This window comes from Dendropsophus ebraccatus, chromosome 12 (genome assembly GCF_027789765.1).
Source record: "Dendropsophus ebraccatus isolate aDenEbr1 chromosome 12, aDenEbr1.pat, whole genome shotgun sequence".
In the NCBI taxonomy this organism is placed as follows: Eukaryota; Metazoa; Chordata; class Amphibia; order Anura; family Hylidae; genus Dendropsophus; species Dendropsophus ebraccatus.
The window spans coordinates 93473911-93500107 of NC_091465.1; the positions used below are offsets into that span (position 1 = coordinate 93473911).

A 26197-nucleotide genomic window follows, 5' to 3' on the forward strand; every position below is an offset into this window, starting at 1 on the left:
ATTACTATATCCTGGGGGTAATAGCTGTAATGATGTCACTATCCATATCTCTGTATATTACTATATCCTGGGGGTAATAGCTGTAATGATGTCACTATCCATATCTCTGTATATTACTATATCCTGGGGGTAATAGCTGTAATGATGTCACTATCCATATCTCTGTATATTACTATATCCTGGGGGTAATAGCTGTAATGATGTCACTATCCATATCTCTGTATATTTCTATATCCTGAGGGTAATAGCTGTAATGATGTCACTTATTATCCACACACCTGACAGATGGATGATGTAGAACTGTCAGTGATGTCAGAAGGAATGATGGAGGACTATGTTAGTGTTGTTGCTGCTCTTCAGGGTGATGGCCGTCACATTACTATCTCCTTCTGTCTTGGTTTAGGGAGTCTGCACATCCAGGGGGACATCGTGTACATTGTGTGACCCTAACAGTCCGCAGCCATGGTGCAGAAGGACGGTGAGTTCATGTCTCTTCTTCTCATCTTGTTATTTGCTGAATAATCTGATCCTATGTGAACAGCAGCGACTACACGGCACCGATCCAACAATCATTTTCTTTTTTTTGTCATAAACATAGAAAATTGTTGGCATAAATAGACCACCTGGTCCTTCTAGTCCAACTTATTATGTCCTTGTTTATTATCTCATGATAGATATATGCACTGTATATACCAGGCAGGTTACATTCATTTCCTGTATAGCTGCATTCACACGTCCCGTAAAATTGTCTGTGGTCGCGGATCCTAGTGCAGATGGCAGCACGTATCATCCGCCCCCACAGACATGACAGGAGAGCATGATGTGCGCGCCTCTTATCACTTCTACTACTCACCTTTTCCCCCATGCTGACCGGCATACATGTTCGCCTTCTCCTAGCAGTGTAGTCCTGACCAATAGGTGAGTAGTAGATGCAATGACAGGAGAGCACATCATGCTCTCCTGTCATGTCTGCTGCTGGGGGGGGGATCCGTGTCGGTCGGCAGGGGGACCCCTGCTAGGGTATATAGCCGCAATCCTCCTCCAGATGGCGGCACTGATCGTGTGAATAAGGCCTATGCTTACCTACTGCATCTACTATTCTATCTTTAAACTAATATGTTCTTATTTCTTTTCTCCCCAACTTACCTGCGACTGTGGCCTCCTGTTGTGGTCAGTGTTCCCTCCCAAACCTTATTTCTGCTCGGTTTACATTTATCCAGCAGAGTTTCGTTTTGGCCTTGTAGAAAGCGCCAGAAGGAAACAGATCTTTAAACTGATCCCAGTTCACAGTATCTGACGCCTAAATTGGGGCGCTGGAACTCTGGACAGGTTAGATGGCAGAACACATCTTGCAGCACTTTGCCATACCACTTTGAAAATAAAACTGTATACGATCAACTGATCAAAACTGATGCATTTTTGCCATCGGTTGTCATCAAATGAAGGATGGTGGATCACCTGATTCAAGTAAACCCTGCCTTAGTGCTTTATATACATATATATAGGTTTCCATCATGTCCTCCCTTTCTCTTCTTCCTCCTGTAACATATATATAGGTTTCCATCATGTCCTCCTTTCCCTTCTTCCCTCCTGTAGCATATATAAAGGTTTCCATCATGTCCTCCCTTTCCCTTCTTCCTCCTGTAGCATATATAAAGGTTTCCATCATGTCCTCCCTTTCCCTTCTTCCTCCTGTAACATATATAAAGGTTTCCATCATGTCCCCCTTTCCCTTCTTCCTCCTGTAACATATATAGAGGTTTCCATCATGCCCTCCTTTCCCTTCTTCCTCCTGTAGCATATATAAAGGTTTCCATCATGTCCTCCCTTTCCCTTCTTCCTCCTGTAACATATATAAAGGTTTCCATTATGTCCTCCCTTTCCCTTCTTCCCCCTGTAATATAAAGGTTTTCATCATGTCCTCCCTTTCCCTTCTTCCTCCTGTAACATATTGTCACGGCCGCGGCGGCGTCCCGCGTTCCGGGCCGCCACCGCGACCGCCTCCTGCCCCATGCAGCAGCCGGTGTCCATAGTCAGGGACCCGGCGCTGCTGTTACTTCGGCCCCGGGGGGCGCCTCACCTCTCCACGTTCCTGTCTGTCGCTGTGCCGGCCGGCGCGCGCGTCCCCGCCTCCTAGGGCGCGCGCGCACCGGCTGTCTCAGATTTATAGGGGCAGTGCGCTCCTAATTGGTTACTCGCACCAATCTCTCCCCTATAAATCCCAGCATGCCCTGTGCCCTGTGTTGGAGCCTCTACATGCTTCCCATAGCGTTTGGCCCAGCCCCCTGTTGTTCCTGGTCCCTAGTCCCTGTTGTTCCTGAGTCCTATCCGCCACCTGGTCCCTAGTCTCTGTTCCTGATTCCTATCCGCTACCTGGTCCCTAGTCCCTGTTCCTGGTTCCTGGTTCCTGTTTCCCTGTTACACCATTGTTCCTGTGTTCAGCCTGTCACCTGCCGTTACGCCTACAGACCTCTGCCAGTACCATCTCCTGCCTACTGCTCCTGCCACGCCTCGCCTGCCGTCACCAGCAACCAAGCCAGGGGTAGCGACCTGGGGGTCGCCTGCCGCAGCAAGTCCATCCCGCCTTGCGGCGGGCTCTGGTGAAAACCAGCGGCCCCTTAGACTCCGCTCCCTGGTGAGGTTAGTGCCATCGCTGGTGCCGGTCCAGTGGATCCACTACTCCAGCCGTTACAGTAGGCTCCAACCATGGATCCCGGCGAGGTGCCTGATCTCCGTGACGTCGCCAGAGTGGTCACTCAACAGGCGCAACAAATCCAGAAACAGTCGCAGCAGATCCAGCAACTTACTGCCGCCTTACAGCAGCATACTACAGCCCAGCGCACATCACCTCCTGACGCTGTGTCTACACTCCGGCTGGCTCTCCCAAGCAAATACTCTGGTGACTCCAAGTTGTGCACAGGATTCCTGACTCAGTGCACCATGCATATTAAACTTTTAAGTAGTCAGTTTTCCACCGAGCGCTCTAAAGTGGCTTTCATCATCAGCCTATTGGAGGGTAGAGCCCTGGCCTGGGCCACGCCACTGTGGGACCGTGATGATCCTGTTGCTGCCAATCTCCGGGCCTTCCTATTCGAGTTTCGCTCTGTCTTTGAGGAACCTGCCCATGCTACTTCAGCTGAGACTGCTCTCCTCAACCTCTCTCAAGGGAGCTCCTCTGTTGGTGAGTACGCCATCCAGTTCCGTACCCTGGCGGCTGAATTGGACTGGAATGAGGCCGCTCTAATAGCCACCTTCAAGAAGGGCCTATCCAGTCAAGTGAAAGACGTGCTTTCCGCCCGAGACCTACCTACCTCCCTGAACGAACTCATCCTACTGGCCGCCAGAGTTGATACTCGTTTTTCGGAGAGGGAGGAGGAGGTTCGGCATGAACATCTACTAAGCCGTTCCCGTCGCCATCCCCAGCTGGCGCCGGTTTTCCAGAATCCTGACTTCCCGATGTCCCAGCCCTCTCCTGAGATTCCTATGCAGGTGGAACGGGCTCACCTGACGCCTGATGAAAGAATCCGTCGTCTGGAGTTGAATCTCTGTCTCTATTGCGGTGGTTCAGATCACTTTCGGCTGAGATGTCCCCTACGTCCTCAAACGTCCGGAAAATGCTCGCACCTAGGTCCGGTGGGACAGGTGTCCCTAGGTGTGAATGCCACCCTTCCAGGTCTGTCTATGCCAGTTTCCATCCGGACTCCCTCAGGACAAAATCACCAGACTACTGCCTTTCTCGATTCTGGCTCAGCAGGCAGTTTTATTGCGGCTACATTGGTCCAAAGATGGCAGCTACCCATGACCCGACTAGCCAGGCCCCTGACTATCTCCTCGGTCACAGGCGAAATTCTTACCGACCGTGTGTACTACCAGACCGCACCTTTAGTCCTCCAGGTGGGTCCTTTACATCAGGAAAAGATATCCTTCTACGTCCTGCCCCATTCTTCCCCCACCGTGCTCCTGGGACTCCCTTGGCTGCAATTACATGCCCCTAAGCTGGACTGGAGAACCGGGGAGATTCTCAGTTGGGGTCAGGACTGTTCCAGCCAGTGTCTCAAGTCACCTCAGCACCTCACCAAGCACTCTATGACCTCTTACCACCGGGAGAACTTACAGAAGGATCTCATCCACAAACCCACATCCCCGTGCCACGTTATATCTCCTGATCGTCTAGTACCAGTCGTCACCTCTACTCGTCGGAAAGTACCCCCCGGAAAGACCCATGTTCACCCTGCGCTCCGAAGAGGTATTTTGAAGTGGGGTCATTCCTCATTGGAGGCCGGGCACTCTGGAGTCCGTAAGACCGGCCAACGGATCTCCCGCCACTACTGGTGGTCCAGTCTGTTCCAAGATGTCAAAGACTTTGTGGCTTCCTGTGCCATCTGCAGGCAAGAAAGAGGGGGAGGCCAAAGGGGGGGGGGTACTGTCACGGCCGCGGCGGTGTCCCGCGTTCCGGGCCGCCGCCGCGACCGCCTCCTGCCCCATGCAGCAGCCGGTGTCCATAGTCAGGGACCCGGCGCTGCTGTTACTTCGGCCCCGGGGGGCGCCTCACCTCTCCACGTTCCTATCTGTCGCTGTGCCGGCCGGCGCGCGCGTCCCCGCCTCCTAGGGCGCGCGCGCGCCGGCTGTCTCAGATTTATAGGGGCAGTGCGCTCCTAATTGGTTACTCGCACCAATCACTCCCCTATAAATCCCAGCATGCCCTGTCCCCTGTGTTGGAGCCTCTACATGCTTCCCATAGCGTTTGGCCCAGCCCCCTGTTGTTCCTGGTCCCTAGTCCCTGTTGTTCCTGAGTCCTATCCGCCACCTGGTCCCTAGTCTCTGTTCCTGATTCCTATCCGCTACCTGGTCCCTAGTCCCTGTTCCTGGTTCCTGTTTCCCTGTTACACCATTGTTCCTGTGTTCAGCCTGTCACCTGCCGTTACGCCTACAGACCTCTGCCAGTACCATCTCCTGCCTACTGCTCCTGCCACGCCTCGCCTGCCGTCACCAGCAACCAAGCCAGGGGTAGCGACCTTGGGGTCGCCTGCCGCAGCAAGTCCATCCCGCCTTGCGGTGGGCTCTGGTGAAAACCAGCGGCCCCTTAGACTCCGCTCCCTGGTGAGGTTAGTGCCATCGCTGGTGCCGGTCCAGTGGATCCACTACTCCAGGCGTTACACATATATAAAGGTTTCCATCATGTCCTCCCTTTCCCTTCTTCCCCCTGTAACATATATAAAGGTTTACATCATGTCCCCCCTTTCCCTTCTTCCTCCTGTAACATACAGTGTATAGAGGTTTCCATCATGTCCTCCCTTTCCCTTCTTCCTCCTGTAGCATATATAAAGGTTTCCATCATGTCCTCCCTTTCCCTTCTTCCTCCTGTAACATATATAAAGGTTTCCATCATGCCCCTCCTTTCCCTTCTTCCTCCTGTAACATATATAAAGGTTTCCATCATGTCCTCCCTTTCCCTTCTTCCCTCCTGTAACATATATACAGGTTTCCATCATGTCCTCCCTTTCCCTTCTTCCTCCTGTAACATATATAAAGGTTTCCATCATGCCCCTCCTTTCCCTTCCTCCTCCTGTAACATATATAAAGGTTTCCATCATGCCCCTCCTTTCCCTTCTTCCTCCTGTAACATATATAAAGGTTTCCATCATGTCCTCCCTTTCCCTTCTTCCTCCTGTAACATATATAAAGGTTTCCATCATGCCCCTCCTTTCCCTTCTTCCTCCTGTAACATATATAAAGGTTTCCATCATGTCCTCCCTTTCCCTTCTTCCTCCTGTAACATATATAAAGGTTTCCATCATGTCCTCCCTTTCCCTTCTTCCCCCTGTAACATATATAAAGGTTTCCATCATGTCCCTCCTTTCCCTTCTTCCTCCTGTAACATATATAAAGGTTTCCACCATGTCCTCCCTTTCCCTTCTTCCCCCTGTAATATAAAGGTTTCCATCATGTCCCTCCTTTCCCTTCTTCCTCCTGTAACATATATAAAGGTTTCCATCATGTCCTCCCTTTCCCTTCTTCCCCCTGTAATATAAAGGTTTCCATCATGTCCCTTCTTTCCCTTCTTCCTCCTGTAACATATATAAAGGTTTCCATCATGTCCTCCCTTTCCCTTCTCCCCCCTGTAACATATATAAAGGTTTCCATCATGTCCTCCCTTTCCCTTCTTCCTCCTGTAACATATATAAAGGTTTCCATCATGTCCTCCCTTTCCCTTCTTCCTCCTGTAACATATATAAAGGTTTCCATCATGTCCTCCCTTTCCCTTCTTCCCTCCTGTAACATATATAAAGGTTTCCATCATGTCCTCCCTTTCCCTTCTTCCTCCTGTAACATATATAAAGGTTTCCATCATGTCCCCCCTTTCCCTTCTTCCTCCTGTAACATATATAAAGGTTTCCATCATGCCCCTCTTTTCCCTTCTTCCTCCTGTAACATATATAAAAGTTTCCATCATGCCCCTCCTTTCCCTTCTTCCTCCTGTAACATATATAAAGGTTTCCATCATGTCCTCCCTTTCCCTTCTTCCCTCCTGTAACATATATAAAGGTTTCCATCATGTCCTCCCTTTCCCTTCTTCCTCCTGTAACATATATAAAGGTTTCCATCATGCCCCTCCTTTCCCTTCCTCCTCCTGTAACATATATAAAGGTTTCCATCATGCCCCTCCTTTCCCTTCTTCCTCCTGTAACATATATAAAGGTTTCCATCATGTCCTCCCTTTCCCTTCTTCCTCCTGTAACATATATAAAGGTTTCCATCATGCCCCTCCTTTCCCTTCTTCCTCCTGTAACATATATAAAGGTTTCCATCATGTCCTCCCTTTCCCTTCTTCCTCCTGTAACATATATAAAGGTTTCCATCATGTCCTCCCTTTCCCTTCTTCCCCCTGTAACATATATAAAGGTTTCCATCATGTCCCTCCTTTCCCTTCTTCCTCCTGTAACATATATAAAGGTTTCCATCATGTCCTCCCTTTCCCTTCTTCCCCCTGTAATATAAAGGTTTCCATCATGTCCCTCCTTTCCCTTCTTCCTCCTGTAACATATATAAAGGTTTCCATCATGTCCTCCCTTTCCCTTCTTCCTCCTGTAACATATATAAAGGTTTCCATCATGTCCCTTCTTTCCCTTCTTCCTCCTGTAACATATATAAAGGTTTCCATCATGTCCTCCCTTTCCCTTCTCCCCCCTGTAACATATGTAAAGGTTTCCATCATGTCCTCCCTTTCCCTTCTTCCTCCTGTAACATATATAAAGGTTTCCATCATGTCCTCCCTTTCCCTTCTTCCCTCCTGTAACATATATAAAGGTTTCCATCATGTCCTCCCTTTCCCTTCTTCCTCCTGTAACATATATAAAGGTTTCCATCATGTCCCCCCTTTCCCTTCTTCCTCCTGTAACATATATAAAGGTTTCCATCATGCCCCTCTTTTCCCTTCTTCCTCCTGTAACATATATAAAGGTTTCCATCATGCCCCTCCTTTCCCTTCTTCCTCCTGTAACATATATAAAGGTTTCCATCATGTCCTCCCTTTCCCTTCTTCCCCCTGTAACATATATAAAGGTTTCCATCATGCCCCTCCTTTCCCTTCTTCCTCCTGTAACATATATAAAGGTTTCCATCATGTCCTCCCTTTCCCTTCTTCCTCCTGTAACATATATAAAGGTTTCCATCATGCCCCTCCTTTCCCTTCTTCCTCCTGTAACATATATAAAGGTTTCCATCATGTCCTCCCATTGCCTTCTTTCCTCCAGACTGTATAGATTAGATACCCAAGTCTTTCCTGATATGTTTTATACCTGATATCCTCCACCATTTTTGTAGGCGTCTTTGGACCTGTTCTATTTTATCACTATCGTTCTGTAGGTGAGGTCTCCAGAACTGGACACAGTATTCCAGATGTGATGTCACTGGAGCTCTCTTTGCTAACACAGAACTACTGCTATTATACTCAGATAGAGAACTCCTTCTCCCCAAATGCATTGTTTACATTTGGAAACAATGGGGGAGATTGATCAAACATGGTGTAAAGTGAACCTGGCTCAGTCACCCCCGGCAACCAATCAGATTCCACCTTTCATTACTCACAGACTCTTTGGAAAATGAAAGGTGGAATCTGATTGGTTGCTAGGGGCGACAGACAGTTTCCCTTTACACCATGTTCGATAATTCTCCCCCAATAACCTTTAGGCTATGCTCACACTACGTATATGTCCGGCTGCATATTTTCGCGTCCAGACATATAAGTGTTAAACTCCGGCCGGGGATTTACGCAAGTTGCGGCCGGCTAGGTACGGTCCGTGAACTTACGCCTGCAGTGTACTTACGCTTCCCGAGCGCCCTACGTAGCCATCGGACAGCGGCCTTTTACTTGGAAATCAAAGTGCAAAAATGAAGAAATCACCACTCCGTACGGGACCGCATGTTACGCTACGGGCATTTTCGTCCTCAAACAATGGTCTGGTTCATTTTTTACGGCACCACGTACGATCCTGGTTTAAGTTCTTACGTAATGTGAACTGTGCAGCCGTAGATCGTATACTTTCCATTGTACGCAAACTACGAAAATCTCCGGCCACTTATTCACGGAGCGCGCTACGTCCGGAGACTTTACGTAGTGTGAACATAGCCCCCAGGTGTCTGTATCGTTAAAACTTTCAAAATCTAAATCAACAGCAGATGTGATATTAAGCTTGTCTGCAATTTACATCCATTGTTTTTTTTTTTTATTATGTTATTCTGGAAAAATACGGCACTTTCTGTGTTCTGACTCTAAACTCAGGAAGTCCTATGTTTCCCAGGTCATTTGTGCACTCAGGAAGAAGGCAGTCATTTAATTGACAGACATATTGAGTCGTTACACTCTGTACTGGCCGGGACTCCATGTGTTTAGTGTCTTTTTTTCCAACCAGCACAAGACTAAGCTGCCTTCAGGAGACTGGACCTGGATTCCTGGTAAGTATAGCTGTTATATAGCTGCCTTCAGGAGACTGGACCTGGATTCCTGGTAAGTATAGCTGTTATATAGCAGCCTTCAGGAGACTGGACCTGGATACAGTAAGTATAGCTGTTATATAGCTGCCCTCAGGAGACTGGACCTGGATATGGTAAGTATAGCTGTTATATAGCAGCCTTCAGGAGACTGGACCTGAATACAGTAAGTATAGCTGTTATATAGCAGCCTTCAGGAGACTGGACCTGGATACAGTAAGTATAGGTGTTATATAGCGGCCTTCAGGAGACTGGACCTGGATTCCTGGTAAGTATAGCTGTTATATAGTGGCCTTCAGGAGACTGGACCTGGATACAGTAAGTATAGCGGTTATATAGCAGCCTTCAGGAGACTGGACCTGGATACAGTTAGTATAGCTGTTATACAGCAGCCTTCAGGAGACTGGACCTGAATATAGTAAGTATAGCTGTTATATAGCAGCCTTTAGGAGACTGGACCTGGGTACAGTAAGTATAGCTGGTATATAGCAGCCTTCAGGAGACTGGACCTGGATACAGTAAGTATAGCTGGTATATAGCAGCCTTCAGGAGACTGGACCTGAATATAGTAAGTATAGCTGTTATATAGAAGCCTTCAGGAGACTGGACCTGGATACAGTAAGTATAGCTGGTATATAGCAGCCTTTAGGAGACTGGGCCTGGATACAGTAAGTATAGCTGGTATATAGCTGCCTTCAGGAGACTGTGCCTAGATTCCTGGAAAATATAGCTTTGGTTTACAACATAAAAACAAAAAAAAACAAACAAAAAATATATATAATTAATGTATATTCCAAATTTGCATTATTTCACATCCACTGTCGAATAAGATTTAAGTTATAACAACAATTACAATTTGATTCTTACAATGCCCACAGATTTAAAATGAATGCACCCCCTCCCCCCTCCCCACCCCACCAGAATAATATACATTAAGCCTTAATGCTTAAGGTCTCACTTGGGTTGTAAGATTTTATTCCTTTTTATTGTGACTGCAGTGGTTAAAGGCTGTCCCTGGACCCCCCTGAGGATTCTTGCTGTGACTACCTGTATTCTCATCTCACTGGCCGGAATCGGGATTACGATTTGGGCTGTAGGTAAGAGACTTCTGGTATATACAGTCTACAGAATCCGCCAAATCTTATAGGCAGCTTCCTTGGTTGGAGGACTTGTACTCCTGTACTCTGCATAGTCATAATATTTGCCTTTTAAGTACTTTACAAGATGTGATTAGCATGGGAACCTCCTGAGGAACGATAGCCAGTTATACTGTAATCATCCACCCTGCTGATAGCTATAACACCAGACCTATACTCAATAGAATAGTTAGCAGCACAACGCCAAGGTGCAGTTATAGGGTGCCAGCAGGAGCGATCTTGACTACGATCCCAACTTGATAAGATAAAAAGACTTCTTACTGCGCTGCACGTTGTTATGAATATAAAATAAATGAAATAAATCACTGTTCCTTCACTGGACGTGCTGTGGGATATCTTTTTGCTTACCATACTGATAGCTATAACATCTGAGGAACAGTGTCTGGTTATACTGTAACTATATACCATACTGATAGCTATAACATCTGAGGAACAGTGACTGGTTATACTGTAACTATATACCCTACTGATAGCTATAATATATGAGGAACAGTGACTGGTTATACTGTAACTATATACCCTACTGATAGCTATAACATCTGAGGAACAGTGACTGGTTATACTGTAACTATATACCCTACTGATAGCTATAACATCTGAGGAACAGTAACTGGTTATACTGTAACTATATACCCTACTGATAGCTATAACATCTGAGGAGCAATGACTGGTTATACTGTAACTATAAACCCTACTGATAGCTATAATATCTGAGGAACAGTGACTGGTTATACTGTAACTATAAACCCTACTGATAGCTATAATATCTGAGGAACAGTGACTGGTTATACTGTAACTATATACCATACTAATAGCTGTAACACCTGAGGAACAGTGACTGGTTATACTGTAACTATATACCCTACTGATAGCTGTAATATCTGAGGAACAGTGACTGGTTATACTGTAACTATATACCCTACTGATAGCTGTAATATCTGAGGAACAGTGACTGGTTATACTGTAACTATATACCATACTGATAGCTGTAACACCTGAGGAACAGTGACTGGTTATACTGTAACTATATACCCTACTGATAGCTGTAATATCTGAGGAACAGTGACTGGTTATACTGTAACTATATACCATACTAATAGCTGTAACACCTGAGGAACAGTGACTGGTTATACTGTAACTATATACCCTACTGATAGCTGTAATATCTGAGGAACAGTGACTGGTTATACTGTAACTATATACCATACTGATAGCTATAATATCTGAGGAACAGTGACTGGTTATACTGTAACTATATACCCTACTAATAGCTATAATATCTGAGGAACAATGACTGGTTATACTGTAACTATATACCCTACTGATAGCTATAATATCTGAGGAACAGTGTCTGGTTATACTGTAACTATATACCATACTGATAGCTATAACATCTGAGGAACAGTGACTGGTTATACTGTAACTATATACCCTACTGATAGCTATAACATCTGAGGAACAGTGACTGGTTATACTGTAACTATATACCCTACTGATAGCTATAACATCTGAGGAACAGTAACTGGTTATACTGTAACTATATACCCTACTGATAGCTATAACATCTGAGGAGCAATGACTGGTTATACTGTAACTATAAACCCTACTGATAGCTATAATATCTGAGGAACAGTGACTGGTTATACTGTAACTATATACCCTACTGATAGCTATAATATCTGAGGAACAGTGACTGGTTATACTGTAACTATATACCATACTAATAGCTGTAACACCTGAGGAACAGTGACTGGTTATACTGTAACTATATACCCTACTGATAGCTGTAATATCTGAGGAACAGTGACTGGTTATACTGTAACTATATACCCTACTGATAGCTGTAATATCTGAGGAACAGTGACTGGTTATACTGTAACTATATACCATACTGATAGCTGTAACACCTGAGGAACAGTGACTGGTTATACTGTAACTATATACCCTACTAATAGCTATAACACCTGAGGAACAATGACTGGTTATACTGTAACTATATACCATACTGATAGCTATAATAACTGAGGAACAGTGACTGGTTATACTGTAACTATATACCCTACTGATAGCTGTAACACCTGAGGAACAATGACTGGTTATACTGTAACTATATACCATACTGATAGCTGTAATATCTGAGGAACAGTGACTGGTTATACTGTAACTATATACCCTACTCATAGCTATAATATCTGAGGAACAGTGACTGGTTATACTGTAACTATATACCCTACTCATAGCTATAATATCTGAGGAACAGTGATTGGTTATACTGTAACTATATACCCTACTGATAGCTATAATATCTGAGGAACAGTGACTGGTTATACTGTAACTATATACCCTACTGATAGCTGTAATATCTGAGGAACAATGACTGGTTATACTGTAACTATATACCCTACTGATAGCTATAATATCTGAGGAACAGTGACTGGTTATACTGTAACTATATACCCTACTCATAGCTATAATATCTGAGGAACAGTGATTGGTTATACTGTAACTATATACCCTACTGATAGCTGTAATATCTGAGGAACAATGACTGGTTATACTGTAACTATATACCATACTGATAGCTATAATATCTGAGGAACAGTGACTGGTTATACTGTAACTATATACCCTACTGATAGCTATAACACCTGAGGAACAGTGACTGGTTATACTGTAACTATATACCATACTGATAGCTATAATATCTGAGGAACAGTGACTGGTTATACTGTAACTATATACCATACTGATAGCTATAATATCTGAGAAACAATGACTGGTTATACTGTAACTATATACCCTACTGATAGCTATAATATCTGAGGAACAATGACTGGTTATACTGTAACTATATACCCTACTCATAGCTATAATATCTGAGGAACAGTGACTGGTTATACTGTAACTATATACCCTACTCATAGCTATAATATCTGAGGAACAGTGACTGGTTATACTGTAACTATATACTCTACTGATAGCTATAATATCTGAGGAACAGTGACTGGTTATACTGTAACTATATACCCTACTCATAGCTATAATATCTGAGGAACAGTGACTGGTTATACTGTAACTATATACCCTACTGATAGCTATAATATCTGAGGAACAGTGACTGGTTATACTGTAACTATATACCCTACTGATAGCTATAATATCTGAGGAACAGTGACTGGTTATACTGTAACTATATACCCTACTAATAGCTATAACATCTGAGGAACAGTAACTGGTTATACTGTAACTATATACCCTACTGATAGCTATAATATCTGAGGAACAATGACTGGTTATACTGTAACTATATACGCTACTGATAGCTATAACATCTGAGGAACAATGACTGGTTATACTGTAACGATATACCCTACTGATAGCTATAACACCTGAGGAACAGTGACTGGTTATACTGTAACTATATACCATACTGATAGCTATAATATCTGAGGAACAGTGACTGGTTATACTGTAACTATATACCATACTAATAGCTATAATATCTGAGGAACAATGACTGGTTATACTGTAACTATATACCATACTGATAGCTATAATAACTGAGGAACAGTGACTGGTTATACTGTAACTATATACCCTACTCATAGCTATAATATCTGAGGAACAGTGATTGGTTATACTGTAACTATATACCCTACTGATAGCTATAATATCTGAGGAACAGTGACTGGTTATACTGTAACTATATACCCTACTGATAGCTGTAATATCTGAGGAACAATGACTGGTTATACTGTAACTATATACCCTACTGATAGCTATAATATGTGAGGAACAGTGACTGGTTATACTGTAACTATATACCCTACTCATAGCTATAATATCTGAGGAACAGTGATTGGTTATACTGTAACTATATACCCTACTGATAGCTGTAATATCTGAGGAACAATGACTGGTTATACTGTAACTATATACCATACTGATAGCTATAATATCTGAGGAACAGTGACTGGTTATACTGTAACTATATACCATACTCATAGCTATAATATCTGAGGAACAGTGACTGGTTATACTGTAACTATATACCGTACTGATAGCTATAACACCTGAGGAACAGTGACTGGTTATACTGTAACTATATACCATACTGATAGCTATAATATCTGAGGAACAGTGACTGGTTATACTGTAACTATATACCCTACTCATAGCTATAATATCTGAGGAACAGTGACTGGTTATACTGTAACTATGTACCCTACTCATAGCTATAATATCTGAGGAACAGTGACTGGTTATACTGTAACTATATACCCTACTGATAGCTATAATATCTGAGGAACAGTGACTGGTTATACTGTAACTATATACCCTACTCATAGCTATAATATCTGAGGAACAGTGACTGGTTATACTGTAACTATATACCCTACTGATAGCTATAATATCTGAGGAACAGTGACTGGTTATACTGTAACTATATACCCTACTGATAGCTATAATATCTGAGGAACAATGACTGGTTATACTGTAACTATATACCATACTGAGAGCTATAACATCTGAGGAACAATGACTGGTTATACTGTAACTATATACCCTACTGATAGCTATAATATCTGAGGAACAATGACTGGTTATACTGTAACTATATACCCTACTGATAGCTATAATATCTGAGGAACAGTGACTGGTTATACTGTAACTATATACCCTACTGATAGCTATAATATCTGAGGAACAGTGACTGGTTATACTGTAACTATATACCATACTGATAGCTATAACACCTGAGGAGCAATGACTGGTTATACTGTAACTATATACCCTACTGATAGCTATAATATCTGAGGAACAGTGACTGGTTATACTGTAACTATATACCATACTGATAGCTATAATATCTGAGGAACAGTGACTGGTTATACTGTAACTATATACCCTACTGATAGCTGTAATATCTGAGGAACAGTGATTGGTTATATTGTAACTATATACCATACTGATAGCTATAATATCTGAGGAACAGTGTCTGGTTATACTGTAACTATATATCCTACTGATAGCTATAATATCTGAGGAACAATGACTGGTTATACTGTAACTATATACCATACTGATAGCTATAATATCTGAGGAACAGTGACTGGTTATACTGTAACTATATACCCTACTGATAGCTATAATATATGAGGAACAGTGACTGGTTATACTGTAACTATATACCATACTGATAGCTATAATATCTGAGGAACAGTGACTGGTTATACTGTAACTATATACCATACTGATAGCTGTAATATCTGAGGAACAGTGACTGGTTATACTGTAACTATATACCCTACTCATAGCTATAATATCTGAGGAGCAATGACTGGTTATACTGTAACTATATACCATACTAATAGCTATAATATCTGAGGAACAATGACTGGTTATACTGTAACTATATACCCTACTGATAGCTATAATATCTGAGGAACAGTGACTGGTTATACTGTAACTATATACCCTACTGATAGCTGTAATATCTGAGGAACAATGACTGGTTATACTGTAACTATATACCCTACTGATAGCTCTAATATCTGAGGAACAGTGACTGGTTATACTGTAACTATATACCCTACTGATAGCTGTAATATCTGAGGAACAATGACTGGTTATACTGTAACTATATACCATACTAATAGCTATAATATCTGAGGAACAATGACTGGTTATACTGTAACTATATACCCTACTGATAGCTGTAATATCTGAGGAACAGTGACTGGTTATACTGTAACTATATACCATACTCATAGCTATAATATCTGAGGAACAGTGACTGGTTATACTGTAACTATATACCCTACTGATAGCTGTAATATCTGAGAAACAATGACTGGTTATACTGTAACTATATACCCTACTTATAGCTATAATATCTGAGGAACAATGACTGGTTATACTGTAACTATATACCCTACTGATAGCTATAATATCTGAGGAACAGTGACTGGTTATACTGTAACTATATACCATACTGATAGCTATAATATCTGAGGAACAGTGACTGGTTATACTGTAACTATATACCATACTGATAGCTGTAATATCTGAGGAACAATGACTGGTTATACTGTAACTATATTCCATACTGATAGCTATAATATCTGAAGAACAGTGACTGGTTATACTGTAACTATATACCCTACTGATAGCTATAACACCTGAGGAACAATGACTGGTTATACTGTAACTATATACCCTACTGATAGCTATAATATCTGAGGAACAATGACTGGTTATACTGTAACTATATACCCTACTGATAGCTATAATATCTGAGGAACAGTGACTGGTTATACTGTAACTATATACCCTACTGATAGCTATAACACCTGAGGAACAGTGGCTGGTTATACTGTAACTATATACCCTACTGATAGCTGTAATATCTGAGGAACAATGACTGGTTATACTGTAACTATATACCATACTGATAGCTATAACACCTGAGGAACAGTGACTGGTTATACTGTAACTATATACCATACTGATAGCTATAATATCTGAGGAACAGTGACTGGTTATACTGTAACTATATACCCTACTGATAGCTATAATATCTGAGGAACAATGACTGGTTATACTGTAACTATATACCATACTGATAGCTGTAATATCTGAGGAACAATGACTGGTTATACTGTAACTATATACCATACTAATAGCTATAATATCTGAGGAACAATGACTGGTTATACTGTAACTATATACCCCACTGATAGCTGTAATATCTGAGGAACAGTGACTGGTTATACTGTAACTATATACCATACTCATAGCTATAATATCTGATGAACAGTGACTGGTTATACTGTAACTATATACCCTACTGATAGCTATAATATCTGAGGAACAATGACTGGTTATACTGTAACTATATACCATACTGATAGCTATAATATCTGAGGAACAGTGACTGGTTATACTGTAACTATATACCATACTGATAGCTATAACACCTGAGGAGCAATGACTGGTTATACTGTAACTATATACCATACTGATAGCTATAATATCTGAGGAACAGTGACTGGTTATACTGTAACTATATACCCTACTGATAGCTATAATATCTGAGGAACAATGACTGGTTATACTGTAACTATATACCATACTGATAGCTATAATATCTGAGGAACAGTGACTGGTTATACTGTAACTATATACCATACTGATAGCTATAACACCTGAGGAGCAATGACTGGTTATACTGTAACTATATACCATACTGATAGCTATAATATCTAAGGAACAGTGACTGGTTATACTGTAACTATATACCCTACTGATAGCTATAATATCTGAGGAACAGTGACTGGTTATACTGTAACTATATACCCTACTGATAGCTATAATATCTGAGGAACAGTGACTGGTTATACTGTAACTATATACCATACTGATAGCTATAACACCTGAGGAGCAATGACTGGTTATACTGTAACTATATACCCTACTGATAGCTATAATATCTGAGGAACAGTGACTGGTTATACTGTAACTATATACCATACTGATAGCTATAACACCTGAGGAGCAATGACTGGTTATACTGTAACTATATACCCTACTGATAGCTATAATATATGAGGAACAGTGACTGGTTATACTGTAACTATATACCATACTGATAGCTATAACATCTGAGGAACAATGACTGGTTATACTGTAACTATATACCATACTGATAGCTATAATATCTGAGAAACAATGACTGGTTATACTGTAACTATATACCATACTGATAGCTATAATATCTGAGGAACAGTGACTGGTTATACTGTAACTATATACCCTACTCATAGCTATAATATCTGAGGAGCAATGACTGGTTATACTGTAACTATATACCATACTGATAGCTGTAATATCTGAGGAACAATGACTGGTTATACTGTAACTATATACCATACTAATAGCTATAATATCTGAGGAACAATGACTGGTTATACTGTAACTATATTCCATACTGATAGCTATAATATCTGAGGAACAGTGACTGGTTATACTGTAACTATATACCCTACTGATAGCTATAATATCTGAGGAACAATGACTGGTTATACTGTAACTATATACCCTACTGATAGCTGTAATATCTGAGGAACAGTGACTGGTTATACTGTAACTATATACCATACTGATAGCTATAACACCTGAGGAGCAATGACTGGTTATACTGTAACTATATACCATACTGATAGCTGTAATATCTGAGGAACAGTGACTGGTTATACTGTAACTATATACCATACTGATAGCTATAATATCTGAGGAACAGTGACTGGTTATACTGTAACTATATACCCTACTGATAGCTATAATATCTGAGGAACAATGACTGGTTATACTGTAACTATATACCATACTGATAGCTATAATATCTGAGGAACAGTGACTGGTTATACTGTAACTATATACCCTACTGATAGCTGTAATATCTGAGGAACAGTGATTGGTTATACTGTAACTATATACCATACTGATAGCTATAATATCTGAGGAACAATGACTGGTTATACTGTAACTATATACCATACTGATAGCTGTAATATCTGAGGAACAATGACTGGTTATACTGTAACTATATACCATACTAATAGCTATAATATCTGAGGAACAATGACTGGTTATACTGTAACTATATACCATAGTAATAGCTATAATATCTGAGGAACAATGACTGGTTATACTGTAACTATATACCATACTCATAGCTATAATATCTGAGGAACAGTGACTGGTTATACTGTAACTATATACCCTACTGATAGCTATAATATATGAGGAACAGTGTCTGGTTATACTGTAACTATATACCCTACTGATAGCTATAATATCTGAGGAGCAATGACTGGTTATACTGTAACTATATACCATACTGATAGCTGTAATATCTGAGGAACAATGACTGGTTATACTGTAACTATATACCATACTAATAGCTATAATATCTGAGGAACAATGACTGGTTATACTGTAACTATATACCCTACTGATAGCTGTAATATCTGAGGAACAGTGACTGGTTATACTGTAACTATATACCATACTCATAGCTATAATATCTGAGGAACAGTGACTGGTTATACTGTAACTATATACCCTACTGATAGCTGTAATATCTGAGGAACAATGACTGGTTATACTGTAACTATATACCCTACTGATAGCTGTAATATCTGAGGAACAATGACTGGTTATACTGTAACTATATACCCTACTGATAGCTGTAATATCTGAGAAACAGTGACTGGTTATACTGTAACTATATACCCTACTAATAGCTATAATATCTGAGGAACAATGACTGGTTATACTGTAACTACATACCATACTGATAGCTATAATATCTGAGGAACAGTGACTGGTTATACTGTAACTATATACCATACTGATAGCTGTAATATCTGAGGAACAATGACTGGTTATACTGTAACTATATACCATACTGATAGCTATAATATCTGAGAAACAATGACTGGTTATACTGTAACTATATACCCTACTGATAGCTATAATATCTGAGGAACAATGACTGGTTATACTGTAACTATATACCCTACTGATAGCTATAATATCTGAGGAACAGTGACTGGTTATACTGTAACTATATACCCTACTGATAGCTATAATATCTGAGGAACAATGACTGGTTATACTGTAACTATATACCCTACTGATAGCTGTAATATCTGAGGAACAATGACTGGTTATACTGTAACTATATACCCTACTGATAGCTATAACACCTGAGGAACAGTGACTGGTTATACTGTAACTATATACCATACTGATAGCTATAATATCTGAGGAACAGTGACTGGTTATACTGTAACTATATACCCTACTGATAGCTGTAATATCTGAGGAACAGTGATTGGTTATACTGTAACTATATACCATACTGATAGCTATAATATCTGAGGAACAGTGACTGGTTATACTGTAACTATATACCATACTGATAGCTATAATATCTGAGGAACAATGACTGGTTATACTGTAACTATATATCCTACTGATAGCTATAATATCTGAGGAACAATGACTGGTTATACTGTAACTATATACCATACTGATAGCTATAATATCTGAGGAACAGTGACTGGTTATACTGTAACTATATACCCTACTGATAGCTGTAATATCTGAGGAACAGTGACTGGTTATACTGTAACTATATACCATACTGATAGCTATAATATCTGAGGAACAGTGACTGGTTATACTGTAACTATATACCCTACTGATAGCTGTAATATCTGAGGAACAATGACTGGTTATACTGTAACTATATATCCTACTGATAGCTGTAATATCTGAGGAACAATGACTGGTTATACTGTAACTATATACCATACTGATAGCTGTAATATCTGAGGAACAGTGACTGGTTATACTGTAACTATATACCATACTGATAGCTATAATATCTGAGGAACAGTGATTGGTTATACTGTAACTATATACCCTACTGATAGCTGTAATATCTGAGGAACAATGACTGGTTATACTGTAACTATATACCCTACTGATAGCTGTAATATCTGAGAAACAATGACTGGTTATACTGTAACTATATACCCTACTAATAGCTATAATATCTGAGGAACAATGACTGGTTATACTGTAACTATATACCCTACTGATAGCTGTAATATCTGAGGAACAATGACTGGTTATACTGTAACTATATTCCATACTGATAGCTATAATATCTGAGGAACAGTGACTGGTTATACTGTAACTATATACCCTACTGATAGCTATAATATCTGAGGAACAATGACTAGTTATACTGTAACTATATACCATACTGATAGCTATAATATCTGAGGAACAGTGACTGGTTATACTGTAACTATATACCATACTGATAGCTATAACACCTGAGGAGCAATGACTGGTTATACTGTAACTATATACCCTACTGATAGCTATAAGACCTGAGGAACAGTGACTGGTTATACTGTAACTATATACCATACTGATAGCTATAATATCTGAGGAACAGTGACTGGTTATACTGTAACTATATACCCTACTGATAGCTGTAATATCTGAGGAACAGTGACTGGTTATACTGTAACTATATACCCTACTGATAGCTATAACACCTGAGAAACAGTGACTGGTTATACTGTAACTATATACCCTACTGATAGCTGTAATATCTGAGGAACAATGACTGGTTATACTGTAACTATATACCCTACTGATAGCTGTAATATCTGAGGAGCAATGACTGGTTATACTGTAACTATATACCCTACTGATAGCTATAACACCTGAGGAACAGTGACTGGTTATACTGTAACTATATACCCTACTGATAGCTATAATATCTGAGGAACAGTGACTGGTTATAATGTAACTATATACCATACTGATAGCTGTAATATCTGAGGAACAGTGACTGGTTATACTGTAACTATATACCCTTCTGATAGCTGTAATATCTGAGGAACAATGACTGGTTATACTGTAACTATATACCATACTGATAGCTATAATATATGAGGAACAGTGTCTGGTTATACTGTAACTATATACCATACTGATAGCTATAATATCTGAGGAACAATGACTGGTTATACTGTAACTATATACCCTACTGATAGCTATAATATCTGAGGAACAATGACTGGTTATACTGTAACTATATACCCTACTGATAGCTGTAATATCTGAGGAACAGTGACTGGTTATACTGTAAATATATACCATACTGATAGCTGTAATATCTGAGGAACAGTGACTGGTTATACTGTAACTATATACCATACTGATAGCTATAATATCTGAGGAACAGTGACTGGTTATACTGTAACTATATACCCTTCTGATAGCTGTAATATCTGAGGAACAATGACTGGTTATACTGTAACTATATACCATACTGATAGCTATAATATCTGAGGAACAATGACTGGTTATACTGTAACTATATACCATACTGATAGCTGTAATATCTGAGGAACAGTGACTGGCTATACTGTAACTATATACCATACTAATAGCTATAACATCTGAGGAACAGTGACTGGTTATACTGTAACTATATACCCTACTAATAGCTATAATATCTGAGGAACAGTGACTGGTTATACTGTAACTATATACCATACTGATAGCTATAATATCTGAGGAACAGTGACTGGTTATAATGTAACTATATACCATACTGATAGCTATAATATCTGAGGAACAATGACTGGTTATACTGTAACTATATACCATACTGATAGCTATAATATCTGAGGAACAGTGTCTGGTTATACTGTAACTATATACCATACTGATAGCTATAATATCTGAGGAACAATGACTGGTTATACTGTTACTATATACCCTACTGATAGCTATAATATCTGAGGAACAATGACTGGTTATACTGTAACTATATACCCTACTGATAGCTGTAATATCTGAGGAACAGTGACTGGTTATACTGTAACTATATACCATACTGATAGCTGTAATATCTGAGGAACAGTGACTGGTTATACTGTAACTATATACCATACTGATAGCTATAATATCTGAGGAACAGTGACTGGTTATACTGTAACTATATACCCTTCTGATAGCTGTAATATCTGAGGAACAATGACTGGTTATACTGTAACTATATACCATACTGATAGCTGTAATATCTGAGGAACAGTGACTGGCTATACTGTAACTATATACCATACTAATAGCTATAACATCTGAGGAACAGTGACTGGTTATACTGTAACTATATACCCTACTGATAGCTATAATATCTGAGGAACATTGACTGGTTATACTGTAACTATATACCCTACTAATAGCTATAACACCTGAGGAACAGTGACTGGTTATACTGTAACTATATACCATACTGATAGCTATAATATCTGAGGAACAGTGACTGGTTATAATGTAACTATATACCATACTGATAGCTATAATATCTGAGGAACAATGACTGGTTATACTGTAACTATATACCATACTGATAGCTATAATATCTGAGGAACAGTGTCTGGTTATACTGTAACTATATACCATACTGATAGCTATAATATCTGAGGAACAATGACTGGTTATACTGTTACTATATACCCTACTGATAGCTATAATATCTGAGGAACAGTGACTGGTTATACTGTAACTATATACCCTACTGATAGCTATAATATCTGAGGAACAGTGACTGGTCATACTGTAACTATATACCATACTGATAGCTATAATATCTGAGGAACAGTGACTGGTTATACTGTAACTATATACCCTACTGATAGCTATAATATCTGAGGAACAGTGACTGGTTATACTGTAACTATATACCATACTGATAGCTATAATATCTGCGGAACAATGACTGGTTATACTGTAACTATTTACCCTACTGATAGCTGTAATATCTGAGGAACAGTGACTGGTTATACTGTAACTATATACCCTACTAATAGCTATAACACCTGAGGAACAGTGACTGGTTATACTGTAACTATATACCCTACTAATAGCTATAATATCTGAGGAACAGTGACTGGTTATACTGTAACTATATACCCTACTGATAGCTATAATATCTGAGGAACAATGACTGGTTATACTGTAACTATATACCCTACTGATAGCTATAATATCTGAGGAACAGTGACTGGTTATACTGTAACTATATACCCTACTGATAGCTATAATATCTGAGGAACAGTGACTGGTTATACTGTAACTATATACCATACTGATAGCTATAATATCTGAGGAACAATGACTGGTTATACTGTAACTATATACCCTACTGATAGCTATAACATCTGAGGAACAGTGACTGGTTATACTGTAACTATATACCCTACTGATAGCTATAATATCTGAGGAACAGTGACTGGTCATACTGTAACTATATACCATACTGATAGCTATAATATCTGAGGAACAGTGACTGGTTATACTGTAACTATATACCCTACTGATAGCTATAATATCTGAGGAACAGTGACTGGTTATACTGTAACTATATACCATACTGATAGCTATAATATCTGCGGAACAATGACTGGTTATACTGTAACTATTTACCCTACTGATAGCTGTAATATCTGAGGAACAGTGACTGGTTATACTGTAACTATATACCCTACTAATAGCTATAACACCTGAGGAACAGTGACTGGTTATACTGTAACTATATACCCTACTAATAGCTATAATATCTGAGGAACAGTGACTGGTTATACTGTAACTATATACCCTACTGATAGCTATAATATCTGAGGAACAATGACTGGTTATACTGTAACTATATACCATACTGATAGCTATAATATCTGAGGAACAGTGACTGGTTATACTGTAACTATATACCCTAGTGATAGCTATAACATCTGAGGAACAATGACTGGTTATACTGTAACTATATACCCTACTGATAGCTATAACACCTGAGGAACAGTGACTGGTTATACTGTAACTATATACCCTACTGATAGCTATAATATCTGAGGAACAGTGACTGGTTATACTGTAACTATATACCCTACTGATAGCTGTAATATCTGAGGAACAATGACTGGTTATACTGTAACTATATACCATACTGATAGCTATAATATCTGAGGAACAATGACTGGTTATACTGTAACTATATACCCTACTGATAGCTATAATATCTGAGGAACAGTGACTGGTTATACTGTAACTATATACCCTACTGATAGCTGTAATATCTGAGGAACAATGACTGGTTATACTGTAACTATATACCATACTGATAGCTATAATATCTGAGGAACAGTGACTGGTTATACTGTAACTATATACCCTACTGATAGCTGTAATATCTGAGGAACAGTGACTGGTTATACTGTAACTATATACCATACTGACAGCTGTAATATCTGAGGAACAGTGACTGGTTATACTGTAACTATATACCATACTGATAGCTATAATATCTGAGGAACAGTGACTGGTTATACTGTAACTATATACCCTACTGATAGCTATAATATCTGAGGAACAGTGACTGGTTATACTGTAACTATATACCATACTGATAGCTATAACACCTGAGGAACAATGACTGGTTCTACTGTAACTATATACCATACTGATAGCTATAACACCTGAGGAACAGTGACTGGTTATACTGTAACTATATACCCTACTAATAGCTATAACACCTGAGGAACAGTGACTGGTTATACTGTAACTATATACCATACTGATAGCTATAATATCTGAGGAACAGTGACTGGTTATACTGTAACTATATACCATACTGATAGCTATAATATCTGAGGAACAGTGACTGGTTATACTGTAACTATATACCATACTCATAGCTATAATATCTGAGGAACAGTGACTGGTTATACTGTAACTATATACCATACTGATAGCTATAATATCTGAGGAACAGTGACTGGTTATACTGTAACTATATACCCTACTAATAGCTATAATATCTGAGGAACAGTGGCTGGTTATACTGTAACTATATACCATACTGATAGCTGTAATATCTGAGGAACAGTGACTGGTTATACTGTAACTATATACCCTACTAATAGCTGTAATATCTGAGGAACAATGACTGGTTATACTGTAACTATATACCCTACTGATAGCTGTAATATCTGAGGAGCAATTACTGGTTATACTGTAACTATATACCCTACTGATAGCTATAATATCTGAGGAACAGTGGCTGGTTATACTTTAACTATATACCATACTGATAGCTGTAATATCTGAGGAACAGTGACTGGTTATACTGTAACTATATACCCTACTGATAGCTATAATATCTGAGGAACAGTGACTGGTTATACTGTAACTATATACCCTACTGATAGCTATAATATCTGAGGAACAGTGACTGGTTATACTGTAACTATATACCCTACTGATAGCTATAATATCTGAGGAACAATGACTGGTTATACTGTAACTATATACCATACTCATAGCTATAATATCTGAGGAACAGTGACTGGTTATACTGTAACTATATACCATACTGATAGCTATAATATCTGAGG

At 39.8% G+C, this 26197-nt stretch overlaps 1 protein-coding gene across 1 annotated transcript in view; it reads left to right on the forward strand.

The window, feature by feature from the left end:
• LOC138768862 (serine protease hepsin-like) overlaps positions 1-26197 on the forward strand; it is a gene marked incomplete at its 3' end in the record, with an annotated part of 84247 nt that overhangs the window by 45749 nt on the left and 12301 nt on the right. Inside the window, exons 4-5 of the mRNA XM_069946829.1 lie at positions 404-478; positions 9990-10088. Coding sequence (XP_069802930.1) covers positions 463-478; positions 9990-10088 — 115 coding nt within the window. The remainder of the gene's footprint in view (positions 1-403; positions 479-9989; positions 10089-26197) is intronic.